General features: G+C 39.3%; 1 protein-coding gene across 3 annotated transcripts in view; it reads right to left on the bottom strand.

Annotated features, from left to right (window-relative positions):
- tmprss3a (transmembrane serine protease 3a) overlaps positions 1-13,739 on the bottom strand; it is a 120,626-nt gene that overhangs the window by 51,972 nt on the left and 54,915 nt on the right. For 2 of the 3 annotated variants that reach the window (XM_033617804.2, XM_078174259.1), the window contains 3 exons: positions 12,213-12,332; positions 9,058-9,104; positions 4,138-4,303 (listed from right to left, as the gene is read on the bottom strand). In XM_033617804.2, coding sequence (XP_033473695.1) covers positions 4,138-4,303; positions 9,058-9,104; positions 12,213-12,332 — 333 coding nt within the window. The remainder of the gene's footprint in view (positions 1-4,137; positions 4,304-9,057; positions 9,105-12,212; positions 12,333-13,739) is intronic. The other variant, XM_033617806.2, reaches the window with a different exon arrangement.

The following is a 13,739-nucleotide window of genomic DNA, read 5'->3' as shown; positions in this document are numbered from 1 at the left end:
AGAGGAGCATGTTTAGTGGCAGACTCACTGTCAATGGTGTGCTCCACAGACAGACTAAGGAGGTCCTTTGTTCCCAGGGCCATACAACTTTTCAACTCCACCCTAAAGGAGAGAAGTGCAATGGACCTTTGGGCGTGACCTAGCTCTTTTATTGTGTTTTACTGTGTTTTTAGTATGCTTTAAGTATTATGCTGTATACTGTGTTGTGGATGTTGGTGTCATTCTGGCAGTTTGTCATTCTGTTTCTGATGCAGTATTTTGCACTTGCACCTGTGTGAGGATGTGTTGTGTTGCTGTTGTATAAACTACTGGATGCCTTAATTTCCTTCGGGATGAATAAATTATCTATCTATCTATCTATCTATCTATCTATCTATGGATTGATCTAAGAGCAGACCACAGCAATCCCCTAGAACAAGAGCCAGTTACCATTACAACAGCAGACATCCAAGAAAGAGTATCAGGTATGAAGAGCTGGAGAGCGCCAGGCAGCACAAATGAACTAGCTGCTGATGGATGGGACCCATCCAGAGTGGTTGACCCAAAGACAGACAGACCTAATCATGAAGGATCCCCAGAAGGGCGCAGTCACATCCAACTACCGGCCAATGATCTGCCTCTGTACAACATGGAAGCTCCCGTCAGGCATCATAGCGGCTAAGATCGATAGGCACATGGCCCAATACATGAGCAAGGCCCAGAAAAGAATAGGTAGTAATACCAGGGGAGCCAAGCACCAGCTACTGGTCGATAGAGCAGTCACCCAAAACTGCATGATCAGGCAGGCCAACACGTGCACCGCCTGGACTGACAACAAGAAAGCCTACGACTCAATGCGACACACTCTCATACTGGAATGCTTGGAAATATACAACATCAACAGGACACTAAGAGCCTTCATCAAGAACTCACTGTAGCTGTGGAAAACGACTCTTGAGGCCGACTCAAAACCAATTGCATAATTTGCCATCAAGTGCAGCATACACCATTATGGTGCACTGTCCCCACTACTGTTCTGCATAGGCCTAAACCCCCTCTGCCAACTCATCACTAAGAGTGGCTACGGATACTGGTTCAGAGGTGGAGCAACCATCAGTCACCTCTTCTACATGGATGACATCAAGCTGTATCACAGGCGTGAGCGAGACATTGACTCACTGATCCACCTCACCAGGATCTGCAGCAATGACATCAGAATGTCATTCAGACTAGATAAGTTTGGTCGGATGGTGTCAAAGAGAGGGAAGATGATCAGAACCAAGGGGGTTGAACTACCAAATGGCAGAATTGCAGATGTTCAGGACAGCTACAAATACTTTGGGAAACTGCAGGCAAATGGGAACCACAAGAAAGTCAACCACAGCCAAATACCTACAAAGAGTAAGGCAAGTCCTGAAAAGTTGGGTAAACAGAAACAACAAGGTACGTACACCCTGCCAGTCATCAGATACCCCACTGGTATAATAAGCTGGCCAAAGGAGGAACTAGAGGCCACTGATATCAAGGCAAGGAAGCTTCTCACAATGCATGGAGAATTTCATCCCAAGTCCAATATCCTGAGACTGCGTGCATCAGAGCCACTGACCAGGACAAAACAACCAAGATCCAGGAATACATCAGGAAGTTGACCCCCAAAGATGAGCTGCTAATTGAATACCTCAGGCAGCAGACACCCGAGAATGCAGAAGAGGAGGATGAACCATCATGGAAGGACAGGCCCCTGCACAGCATGTGACACCGACAGATTGGAGAAGTGGCCGACATCAAGAAATCCTACCAGTAGCTGAAAAAAGGCTGGACTGAAAGACAGACACTAAATGGCTGGTCACGTAGTTAGCGCAACCTTAATTAGCAGTATAATTAACAAACATGGCGACAGGTATTTCATATTTCTGCACAGCGCACTTGACAGCAGTAATACAATAAAGAACATGTGCTGAAGTGAACATATTTCTGACATGCTGAATCATGCAGTGGAGAGCCACAATTATAGCATGCATGAAACGGAATTAATTAGCATATTCATCCCGCACCTAAACTCCGAATATCCATCATCTACCATCAGAAATCCTCTACAACTGCATCAACACAAGTAGATATAACACCACAGGCAATATAAAGAACAATACTCACTTTTCATTCACACACAAATCGCTGGGAAGAGTAACAAAAGGTATTGCACTGCAAACCTGTCGTGCACCTCTCGACTGACTCTCTAAAGCACACACAGATGCTTCGATGAGTGGCATCAGCCAACTACACCTCGAAGGCAGGTGGAAGTGGCTATACATATACCATAAGCAGCAGTGAATGAACTGATCCCTGAACAGCACATTAAATATTGGCAACATTACTCAATTATTATTAACTCTGTGACTTTGGGGCCTTCTCTACAGAACATACAGTCATGTGAAAAAATTAGGACACCCTATGAAAGCCTGTGTGTTTTTGGACATATGGATATTTAATATCAATCCTAACAATACTGGGAGATTCAGGTAATATAACTAAACAATTAAAACTTAAGAAAAGATTTTTATAACTTTCTGTAAAATGTAATTTTAAAAAAATGCAATTTCTGGTGAGGAATAAATTAGGACACCCCCACATTTATTCCCACTTAAAATGGCTAAAATCACACACAGGTGTATCACATCAAGTGCACATGATTAGAACATTGTTACTCAGCATTTTGAAGGAGGCTTGCCCTTTTAAACCTCAGACATTTAGTTTGGTGTGCTCCAGACTGCTGAAGTGACAGTGAACACCATGGTGAGATCAAAAGAGCTGTCTGAGGCCATCAGAAAGAAAATTGTAGCAGCTTATGAGTCTGGTAAGGGATTCAAAAAGATCTCAAAAGAATATGAAATCAGCCATTCCACCGTCCGGAAAAATAGTCTACAAGTGGAGGACATTCAAAACAACTGCCACCAGGCCCAGGTCTGGCCGTCCAAGCAAGTTCACCCCGAGAGCAGACCGCAAGATGCTAAAAGAAGTCTCCAAAAACCGTAACGTATCATCACAGGACCTACAGCAGGCTCTTGCTACTGTTGATGTGAAAGTGCATGCCTCTACAATCAGAAAGAGACTGCACAGGTTTAACTTTCATGGGAGGTGTGCAAGGAGGAAACCTTTGCTCTCTAAGAGAAACATGAAGGCCAGACTGAAGTTTGCCAGAGTGAACACAGACAAAGACCAGGACTTCTGCAATAATGTTCTTTGGACAGATGAGTCTAAAATTGAATTATTTGGACGTCAGAAGAGAGGACATGTTTGGCGTAAACCCAATACAGCATTCCAGGAAAAGAACCTCATACCAACTGTGAAGCATGGAGGTGGAAGTGTCATGGTTTGGGGATGCTTTGCTGCAGCAGGACCTGGCCGGCTCACCATCATAGAATCCACCATGAATTCTATCGTCTATCAGAGGGTGCTTGATGAACATGTGAAACCATCTGTAAAAAAATTAAAGCTGAAGCGGAACTGGACCCTGCAACATGACAATGACCCAAAACATACCAGTAAATCCACCAAGGACTGGCTGAAAACTAAGAAATGGAGAGTCCTGGAATGGCCGAGTCAAAGCCCAGATCTTAATCCCATTGAGATGCTGTGGGGTGACTTGAAACGGGCTGTACATGTAAGAAACCCCTCAAACATCTCACAGCTGAAAGAATTCTGCATTGAGGAGTGGGGCAAACTCTCCTCAGACCGATGTCGGAGACTGGTAGACGGCTACAAGAAGCGTCTCACTGAAGTTATTTCAGCCAAAGGGGGTAACACTAGCTATTAGGGGGTAGGGTGTCCTAACTTTTTCCTCAGTTAGAATATGCATTTTTATTGATATCTTTTGTTTAATGAGTAAAACAAGGTTAACTTTTGTTGTTTACCTGCAATTAAATCACCTTCTTTCCCAGAGATAAAGAAAAACAAGATCATACATCGATATGTGAACATTTGTTATTAAAGAACTGAATATTTAATGGGGTGTCCTAATTTTTTCACATGACTGTACATATATATATATATATATATGTTCTGTATATATATATATATATATATATATATATATATATATATATATATATATATAAACATCTCATATGTACAGTGATGGAGTTTGCACGTGTGACTCACCCATACACACAGTGTGCTGCAGTGAGGACCCAGCGTGATGTTATGATGGAGCCTCCACACAGGTGTTCACTGCTGAAGTGGAGGCTGACCTGCCAAGGGAACTGACCTGGCCTGGAGATGTTACCACCAACGATACGAGTATTGTACTGGGGCCTGGAGCCGCACTCTGAGGACAGTTGTGTGGAGGGTCATAAGTCAGCTTTTATACCTTTTAGGCACAGATGCAAACACAGTACTAACTCACTCACACTGGATTAACACCATGTGCTGGAGGGTTGATACTAGCGTTAAATATCAGTCAGTCACTGTCATGAGTTTCTGCTACCAAATATCTGCTACCAATTATAAATAAGTGGAGAGTCACTGTCTCATGTTGGAAAACATTGTTTCCATCAAAAAGGTTGGTTTTGGGGTACTGCAGCAATTTAGTATTACATTTCCATAACATTTGGGTAATCATAAGAGACATTAAAAAAAGAATGATCAAAAGCAGTGGTGATGACATCATCAGGGTTATTTTCTCAGACTTGAAAAAGCTCACTCAGAGTCACAGAGAAAATGATGCAACTGTTTTCATAAGCTTGTGCTCCCCATGACAAGTCATCTGAACTTTGTGTAAAATTGGTGGAATACCCCTTTAAAGCTTAAACACACTGATCAAAAGTATTGACTATGAGCAGGTTTTACCTGAAAGCATCAACTCTCACAACTCCATAGTAGTTGAATCCTAGAACATGAAGATGAAAGGCATTTTCGGACCGGAGGAACTTTTTCATAGTTCTGAGAACCTCCCCATTTTATTGTATCTGCAGTACAATAGCTAAGAATGATTGTAGTTTCTAGAACCCGGTTTTGAGGGATTTTTTACTTTCCCAGCACATGAGGAAACTTTAGTGACACAAGCATGGTGATTGGCTGAACACAAACCAATGCAGCACTGGCAGCCAGCATTTTTAAAAACATGTTAGCTGTGAACAGACAACACAAAACACAAACAAAAGTTCATAACAAAGCTATGCACGGTTGTATGCCTCTACAAATCAGTGAAGTTGCAGTCAGTTTACATCCTTTTTTTAATACTAAGCCTGTCAGTTTTACATCCATGTCTGTGAAAACATGGATGCTTCATACACATCTTCCCCCACAGAAGATCTATACAATCGACACAGTTTCGAGGTGGATAATTTTGCCATGAATTCTTGGATTTTGGCCAAAAACATGTTTTGGAAGGTCAGAGTGACCTTGACCTTTGACCACCAAATTCTAATTTGTTCGTCGTTTAGTCCTGGTGGAAGTTTGTGCCAAATTTGCAGAGATTCCCACAAGGTGTTTTGAGATATTGTGACTGCATGAATAAATTAGACAAGGTCACACTGACCTTGACCTTTGACCTATGACAACCAAAATGTAACCAGGTCATTGTTGAGTCAAAGTGGATGTTTGTGCCAAATTTATCAAGAAAATCCTGAGTAGCAGGCAGCTTGTATGGTAGCCTCAGCCACCAGTGTATGAATGTGTGTGTGAATGTGTGAATGGGTGAATGTGACGTAGTGTAAAATGTAGGGATGGGAATCAAGAATCGGTTCCTGTTAAGAATTGGTTCCAACTGGTTCAATTCATCAACATCATTAGGCTTTATGCTTAATGATTCCCTTATTGATTCTTTTCATTACGCCGAATCTTTACGTTGATGACGCACGTCAGTCAGCAGCACGTTCAACAACAAAGAAGACGCAATGGTGGAGAGACAGAAGCGGTCGAAAGTGGGGCCAAAAAAGACTAACAGCGCGGCGTGCAATTTATGCAGCACCGTAATTACATGCAAGGGAGGAAACACCACCAACTAGGCCTGAACGATATATCTTTTAAGCATCACCATCGCGATGCACACGTGTGCAATATTTACATTGCGGAGCTTGCGACATGTGGCTTGCCCTGATTAAATTAAGCATGCACGTTTAAATTGCAGAGTGATGCGCGTAAAACTCGCTTCCGTTTTAATGACTGACCAACAAAGATGTCTAATTTAGTGGAATAAAGAATAAATGGACGATTCAAGTGCTGGAATTTGTTATTTATGTGACAACGCCTGAACGCAACACAGGCTCCGCTCCATAGACTGTGTGTACAGTGCCATGCTGCGGATTCAGGACGGGCTCAGTTATAGATGTCTCGGACGCGCTCTAGTGTGCTGGGGTGTGGCCGAACTCCGCTGTGCACGATACAGAGAGCAGAGGAGGATTGTAAGGCACGATCATGTAGAGACATGCCGTTGTGTAAACAATATAAGTCATCATGTTATAAGGTGAAACGTTTCACAGTATAACACGATAAATAGTAACTTGTTATGTTATTATATGAAGCGTCCGTCACGCAAAATAATATAATTTTAGTTTATGAAGAGATAAGACGAAAAAAAAAGAAAAAATAGTTGCATATAGGGGAAACACTGAAAGAGATGGTTGCATTCAAAGCAATATCAGACCAATAATTCCAGAATGATTAATTCTCACCAAGTAGAGCAACTGAAGTCATCTGGTGGAAAATAATGCATCCTTAAAAAAAAAAAAAATCGCAATATATAGCGCTAGGGGCAATTTTTCCCAATATCGTGCAGCCCTACATCAACATGCTGAAGCATTTGTCATCGCGTGGCATTAAGTGCAGCTGCAGCAAAGTCTCAGCAGAGCTGTGCCAGTGATGATACGTATGTCCTGTCCCATGTTAACAATAGCACAGCGCATTCATTGACAGATTCTGTAACATTTTTTTACATAGATGAAAACAAATGCTGTACAAATATTCTTTCATTTGTTCCACTTTAGATGATAGCGGTGGACCAATTTCATTTTTTTTTACTTACACAAGCATTTATCTCTTGTTTAGAATAGAAACTCAATAAAATTTGTGCTGTTGACACCGAAAACCTGTAAGGTCTACTTTTTCTACAGAGAAAATTCACAGGAGGAATCGATAAGGGAATTGATAAAGAATCGGATCGATAAGCAGAATCGATAATGGCATTGATATAAATAAAATCCTATCAATTCCCATCCCTAAAGTAAAGTAAAAAGCGTTTTGACTGGTAAGAAGACTACAAAAGCACTATACAAGTGCATACCATTTACTCTATTTGTTCCACATGAACATCATGCAACCCAGCTGTGGGCTATTACAGTTTGTTAATACAGACTACTTGTCTCAGAGGGCAAAAGTAACGGCACACATATATGGGTGTTCCTGAAACTGCAGGCATTTTAAGTCCCAGCAGTGAAATTTTGGATTTATGTAAAAAAATTGTCAAGTGATGCTTGATAAATATATACACAATGTTATTACACATCTTGAAACAAAAGAAACTAAACAAAACAACTAAATATTGTGATTTTATTACATTTCTGAAGCATTTTATGAGTCCAAATTTTCATGCCACATCAACTTAAGAGACCCTAATATTTTTTAAACATGAAAATTAGCTTGACCCGGTCTTTGCTATATGTAATACCTTTTGTTTTTGTCTGTTACTGTTGTTAACTGCTGTAGCTTCTTCTCCGGAGCCTTTGTGCTCCACTGTCTCTCAGGTTAACTCATATCGCAGCAGTACATGGACAGCGTGACGTGTGTGGTTGTGCTGCTGCCGTGGTCCTGCCAGATGCCTCCTGCTGCTGCTGCCATCATTAGTCATTAGTCATACTTCTACTGTTATTATACACATATGACTATTGTCACACATGTATACTGCCAGATACTAATATTTACTTTCAACATATTGTACCACAGTAGCCAGAACTATAACGATAATATTATTACTTTCATTAATGTTGTTGTAAGCTACTGTCATTACCGTCTGACCTGCATCTCTCTCTCTCTCTCTCTCTCTCTCTCTCTCTCTCTCTCTCTCTCTCTCTCTCTCTCTCTGTCTCATTGTGTCATACAGATTACTGTTAATTTATCATGTTGATCTGTTCTGTACAACATCTATTGCACGTCTGTCCGTCCTGGAAGAGGGATCCCTCCTCAGTTGCTCTTCCTGAGGTTTCTACCGTTTTTTTTTTGGGGGAGTTTTTCCTTATCCACTGTGAGGGTCCAAAGGACAGAGGGATGTCGTATGCTGTAAAGCCCTGTGAGGCAAATTGTGATTTGTGATATTGGGCTTTATAAATAAAATTGATTGATTGATTGATTGATATGTTAAGAATAAATTATATCATTAACGGTGTGTCCCTATGGCGACAAGATGTCATTTCCGCAGCAGTGCTTTATTTTGATTATTATTATGATTTGTATTTGCAAAAATTATTTTAACACTTGAGAAGAGATGATTTACACATTAGAATTGGAATATCTGTCATAAAAGCAATATATTTTATTTTTATATGTATAAAGACAATTGACATGTAAGGTTACTGTCAAAATTTTCAGTGGCGTAGAGAAAACTATGAAATTCCATATTTTGTATTATAGTTTTGCATCAATATTTGAAATGGTTTACAAAGCTTGAATTCAAATGTCTTATAATTTCATAAAAATCTTTAGAGGAAAATGTATAAAATGAACGACATTAAATTAACATTTTAATGTCATGATAAGGACATTTTGTAGATGTGGTGAAAAACATTAAAAATAAACATATTCGAGATTGAAAGCTTTACGACTATATGCAATTTTGTGTGCCTGTTACTATTACAAACTGATGGTTAAAATTAAAATTTATGGAGGTTTTTTTTTTCATTTGAGAGGGTGAAAGTGATGGGAGTTGCAGAAACACCCAAACGTATACACGCCAACAAAGACTCACACAGAAGATACATACACATTTGCATGCTATTAAAGAACACAAGTACATGCAGGAGCACATGTGCTCATATTGACTCCATCTTAAAGTCATGAGTTAAATAAATATGACGTGTGTGCTCTCACCCAGACATTTCAGAGTGGCCACCTTCCCTGAGCTGCACCGAGTCTTACTGTGACAATACAGGAGGTGGGGAGGAACATGGAGAAGTACTGCATATTAAGCTTTAAATGTCACTGACTTCACAGAGCAGGAAACACAAGGTTCACATGTAGAACAGTTTTCTGAAGAGCTACACTCATCAAAGTCAGTGAAGGTATTTGACACATATTTGAATACATTTACTCATGTGCTGTAGTTTCTTTACTGTTCTGGCACTCTATGTTATGATTGAGACATTATTTTTCCTTCACAAACTTAATTTTTTTACTTGTTTCTTCATTTTATTAATCTGACTATTAGCACAGGTGGTTCCCATAGAAACCCTGAGGGGAGCAGTTGTGTGCTGCTCTTTAACAAAGGTGTGGCAGCCAAACCAACCAGTTAATCCTTATCTTTAAGTTATTTTCTCTTGTAAAACAGAAAAAGCATACAGCATAAATCTCACTTTGTTTTCAAATGTGGATCAGGTTCATTATTTCCCCTTATGGCTGCTTGGGAAAAAATATCCACTACAACTACAGCAATTCTCACCAATCATCAGGTAAAAGGCTTCGGGCAGCAGCAATGAGCCCCTTATGGTTTGGTGCACCAAAACTGCACTTATTTTGACAAATGACAAACAAAATTCTCTTCCCCAATACATTTCATTGTACCACTGACCCTGTGTGAACCTTCCTATGACTAAGAGACTGTTCTTTGCTTATCACAGGATGGGGGGCTGGGGTGTGACTTCGCCTTTTTTTTATTTTGACCCTCCCTGAAGCTACAAATATTTTGCCTTGAGCCTCCCTGAGTGACTGGTGTGTGCGCAAATGTATGATCCCCCCTCCACTTTAAATGAGTAATTAGATTTTTACTTTGCTTACCCTTTGATTTTTTTAAAGTTAAAAGCTGAAGGCAAAATCCTGGAGTTGAAAAAAGCCTCGGTTTTTCACTCTTGTCATGCATGCTGGTTAGTTCATGCAGACAGTTTATTTTTGGCCAAATTTTAAATGAGATGAAAAATAAAGTGATTTTGACGAAACATCACTATTTTAAGCTCAGACTTGGTTATGTTTTTTTTTTTTTTCCTGATGAAAGCATTCATCGCACATGATGTAGAGTGTTGAAAATTCAAAAATCCAATAATAATTTCTGGCATGTTTTCTTTAAATGTCTGTGGTAAAAATGTATACAACCATTTAAATTTGTATGTCCCTCCCCTAACCCAAAATAAAAAATAACATAAGACCCTCATCACTGGTTAAAAAAGTATCTGACATGCCTCCCACTTTGTGCGCCACCCTCTCCCCTCTCATAAGTAACATACAGTCCCTACTAATAATAATAATAATAATAAAAACACAGAAAATGAAGGATAAAGACTAAAAATTAATATTTTAAAAATAAAATGAATATTGTCAGTCACATTACAAGCACAAAAACATTCAGCAGAATTCAGTGGATTTTCATTCTGGATCAACGCTTAAAACTGTACAAAAAATGTGTAGATTCTGTTTAATCTGCCTGGGAATAGAGTTACACTCAGCTACACTTTCTGCATCTGCATTGTGTAAAGGATCCGACTAATGTAAATCTGCTCATGTCAGCAAGGGAATTTGGGCCACTTGGTCTCTACCTGCCTAGAAACACACTGACTAAACATGTGACCTGAGCTCTGCTGACCTCTGGGAGCACAGCCACTGTGGCTACGTTTTGCAATAAGCGCACAATATCAAATCATCACCATCATCATCATCATCATATTGAGACCAATTGAAATGACGTGTTTGCTGGGCAAAATCTTAGTGTTCAGATACCACTGCCAAGTCTGGAAACTATTATCAGTGTTCACCTTACTGTAGGTCTTTGAGTAATGACCTGGTGATCAGAACAGACCATCGCTTAGAAAACAGACACTCACAAATAAATATTTTTAAATAATTGCAAATTTCTTTTTGCCATTAAGTTAGCTGCTCAGACTCTCCAACCATACAACAAAATAAATAATAGGGATGTCCCGATCCAATATTCGGATCGGTATCGGCCGCCGATATTAGCAAAAAACAGGCATCGGCATCGGATCGGACTGCATGGAAAAATGCAGATCCATGAACTCCGGTCCAGTTCTTCAGAGAGTCCGTGCCAAGTTTTCCGGCCAGCCCAGCACTCCACGATTCAAGCAGTCCATTCCAGTGATCCGCTCCAGCTCTTACTATCAATCCACCAGGCCAGCATGCAGACGGCAGACACACGAAGGGTAGGAAGAGTAGCGGTCGATTTAGTTAACTGACTATTTGTTTTCTGCTCTGGTTTTTTGAGAGTGATATTTTTATTTGGTTAACACTCTTACTGTTTAAGTAAAGAGCACTGATGGCACTGTTTTGGGCACAATTAGTGAAATTGGAGCCATGGATGGACTACAAAAACACTACTAAAATAACTGAAGAGGAAAGGCTGCATTGTTTGTTAAATGCCAACAATGTCTTGTGGTGTTAATCTTTTTTTTATTTATTAGGGGGGCAAAGCACAAGTGTGTGGAGTCTTGCTGCTATTTTAATTTCAATGTTAGACATTTTAAAGATTTCTTGTGTTGATTTATTTTCTATTTATTAAGGAGCCAAAGCAGCCAAAGCAAACCAGCTATATTTTTTTATTTAACGTTAATGTTCAAGTTTAAAGTTTGTTTATTTAACCCTGTTAACAATAAACAGGTCAGTTTCTCATACCAACTGTTGTGGATCATTCTAACTAACCTGATTAAGTAGTTGTTCTTTGCTTGATCAAACCTTTTCTAACATGACTGACAACAAAATAAGTGAATATGTATAATACGTGCTTGGATCGGATCGGTATCGGCTAAAACTCAAGGCTGTAATATCGGTATCGGATCGGAAGTGAAAAAGCTGGATCGGGACATCCCTAATAAATAAACAAACAAAATACATAAACGCTGTTATTTGCAGATTGAGCTGGGTTAGGTGTCATATACACTTTAAGTTCCAAATAGCTGAAAAGAAGCAACACACATGTCTAGCTCTAATGGAGTTGCTTTAGATGATTTATATGGTGTCACTGAGCATAAGCACAGTTAGTTTGCATACTTTTCCATTCATTCAAATGCGGATGTGCTTTCTACCTGAGGGTTGTGGCGTTCTGGAGCTTAATGATGTGTGACTGGCTCAGGTTGATGGACACCAGGTTATACTGAAGGTCCTGCTCAATGGAAGTTAGAGAAATGAAGAAGGACTCCTCATACCTGTCAGACACACAGCATGCACACAATGTACAGCTGATGATGAGGCTGTTGATATTTAACCTGATGACAATGTCTTAAAACATTAGGATGAAACACTTATACGTGTGAAGGGGAGACCTTACAACACAGACACTCAACTTGCAGCCTGTGGGCCAAATCTGGCTTCACAATGAAAATAACTTGATTCACACTTGGATATTTTTTTGTCCGTTGAATGTTGATAAGGATCCAGAGTTCATACAAAAGCGTCAAATTTGAGCTTTTAAATCTAAAAAAAAAAAAAAAAAAAAAGGCATGGGAGGATCCCCCGACGCCCGACAGAGGTCTGGGCTATGCCTCAAAGGTAAATCCTAGAAACACCCCTGCTGGCTTGCTTGGACTGGATTTTCCTCTTGGTAAAGATGAATGACGACAGCAAGCATCGAAAAGGTTGGAAACATTCAATTATTTTTCAACAAATATTGATAAATATTATCGTTCGTTTCATCCCCCCCCCCCCCAAACACAAAATTTAGGTGTTTAATTTTACTTCAAATTTCTGTTCTTGAAATGTAGGCAAAAAGCGTATTAGATCATGCCTCACTTGTATATTTAAATATAAAATTTCACACAATTTTTTTTGTTTTTATAATTGTTTGTAAGTAATCAACTGCAGAAGTTTCATGGCGATATCTATTAAATTTTTTTAACCTGTTCATCTAAAAGTGCATGGTGGATTTTTTTGGAATATCTTTAAATTATTCAACTGTTTAAGTTTTTCAAAATGTATTTTTTTTTTTTTTTTTTGTCATACTCTGAGCTCAATCTCAACATTATACACCAGGCAGGTTTTTACAGAGGGGTTATGGCTATGACTGTTGACAGTATTTTCTGATGTATGGAGTGATAAAAAGAGATATCCAGATTTCCCTCCATTAAAACCTCTGACTCTATGTCAACAAATAGAAACATGAATTTTGAACCAGAGTTCTGTTCTGCAAAAATGTCTGCAATTTAGCCAAAATTTAATTAGTAATTTGTCATTTACATATTTAAACATACAATTTTAGAAAAACTGTAATATAAAATATAATAGTCTTAATTTAAGCAATCAGCTGGGGAAGTTTTGAGGTGATATCTATGTGTTAGAAGTTTGACCCTGTTCACCAGTAGTGTCTTCACTGTATGAAAAAGCAATACATTCTCACTCCGACTTTGTCACATATCGAGGTTTGGTCATGGACTTTCCACATTGACACATAACTGCAAGGTACCCTAGGTGCGTTGGGTGTTGACATTCTCAGACGCCATGTCAACTTAAGTCTGTTACATGCATTGTCTAATTTCAAAATATACTTCTGTTTTCACAGAAAATGTACAGTTTGCAGTCAACCTCTTTCAAAATAAATACACTACATAGGTACACCA

Source organism: Epinephelus lanceolatus, chromosome 14, assembly GCF_041903045.1.
Source record: "Epinephelus lanceolatus isolate andai-2023 chromosome 14, ASM4190304v1, whole genome shotgun sequence".
NCBI classification, from domain to species: Eukaryota; Metazoa; Chordata; class Actinopteri; order Perciformes; family Serranidae; genus Epinephelus; species Epinephelus lanceolatus.
The sequence above is the reverse complement of the archived record's forward strand: the minus strand, read 5'-3'. Positions and strand labels throughout refer to the sequence as shown.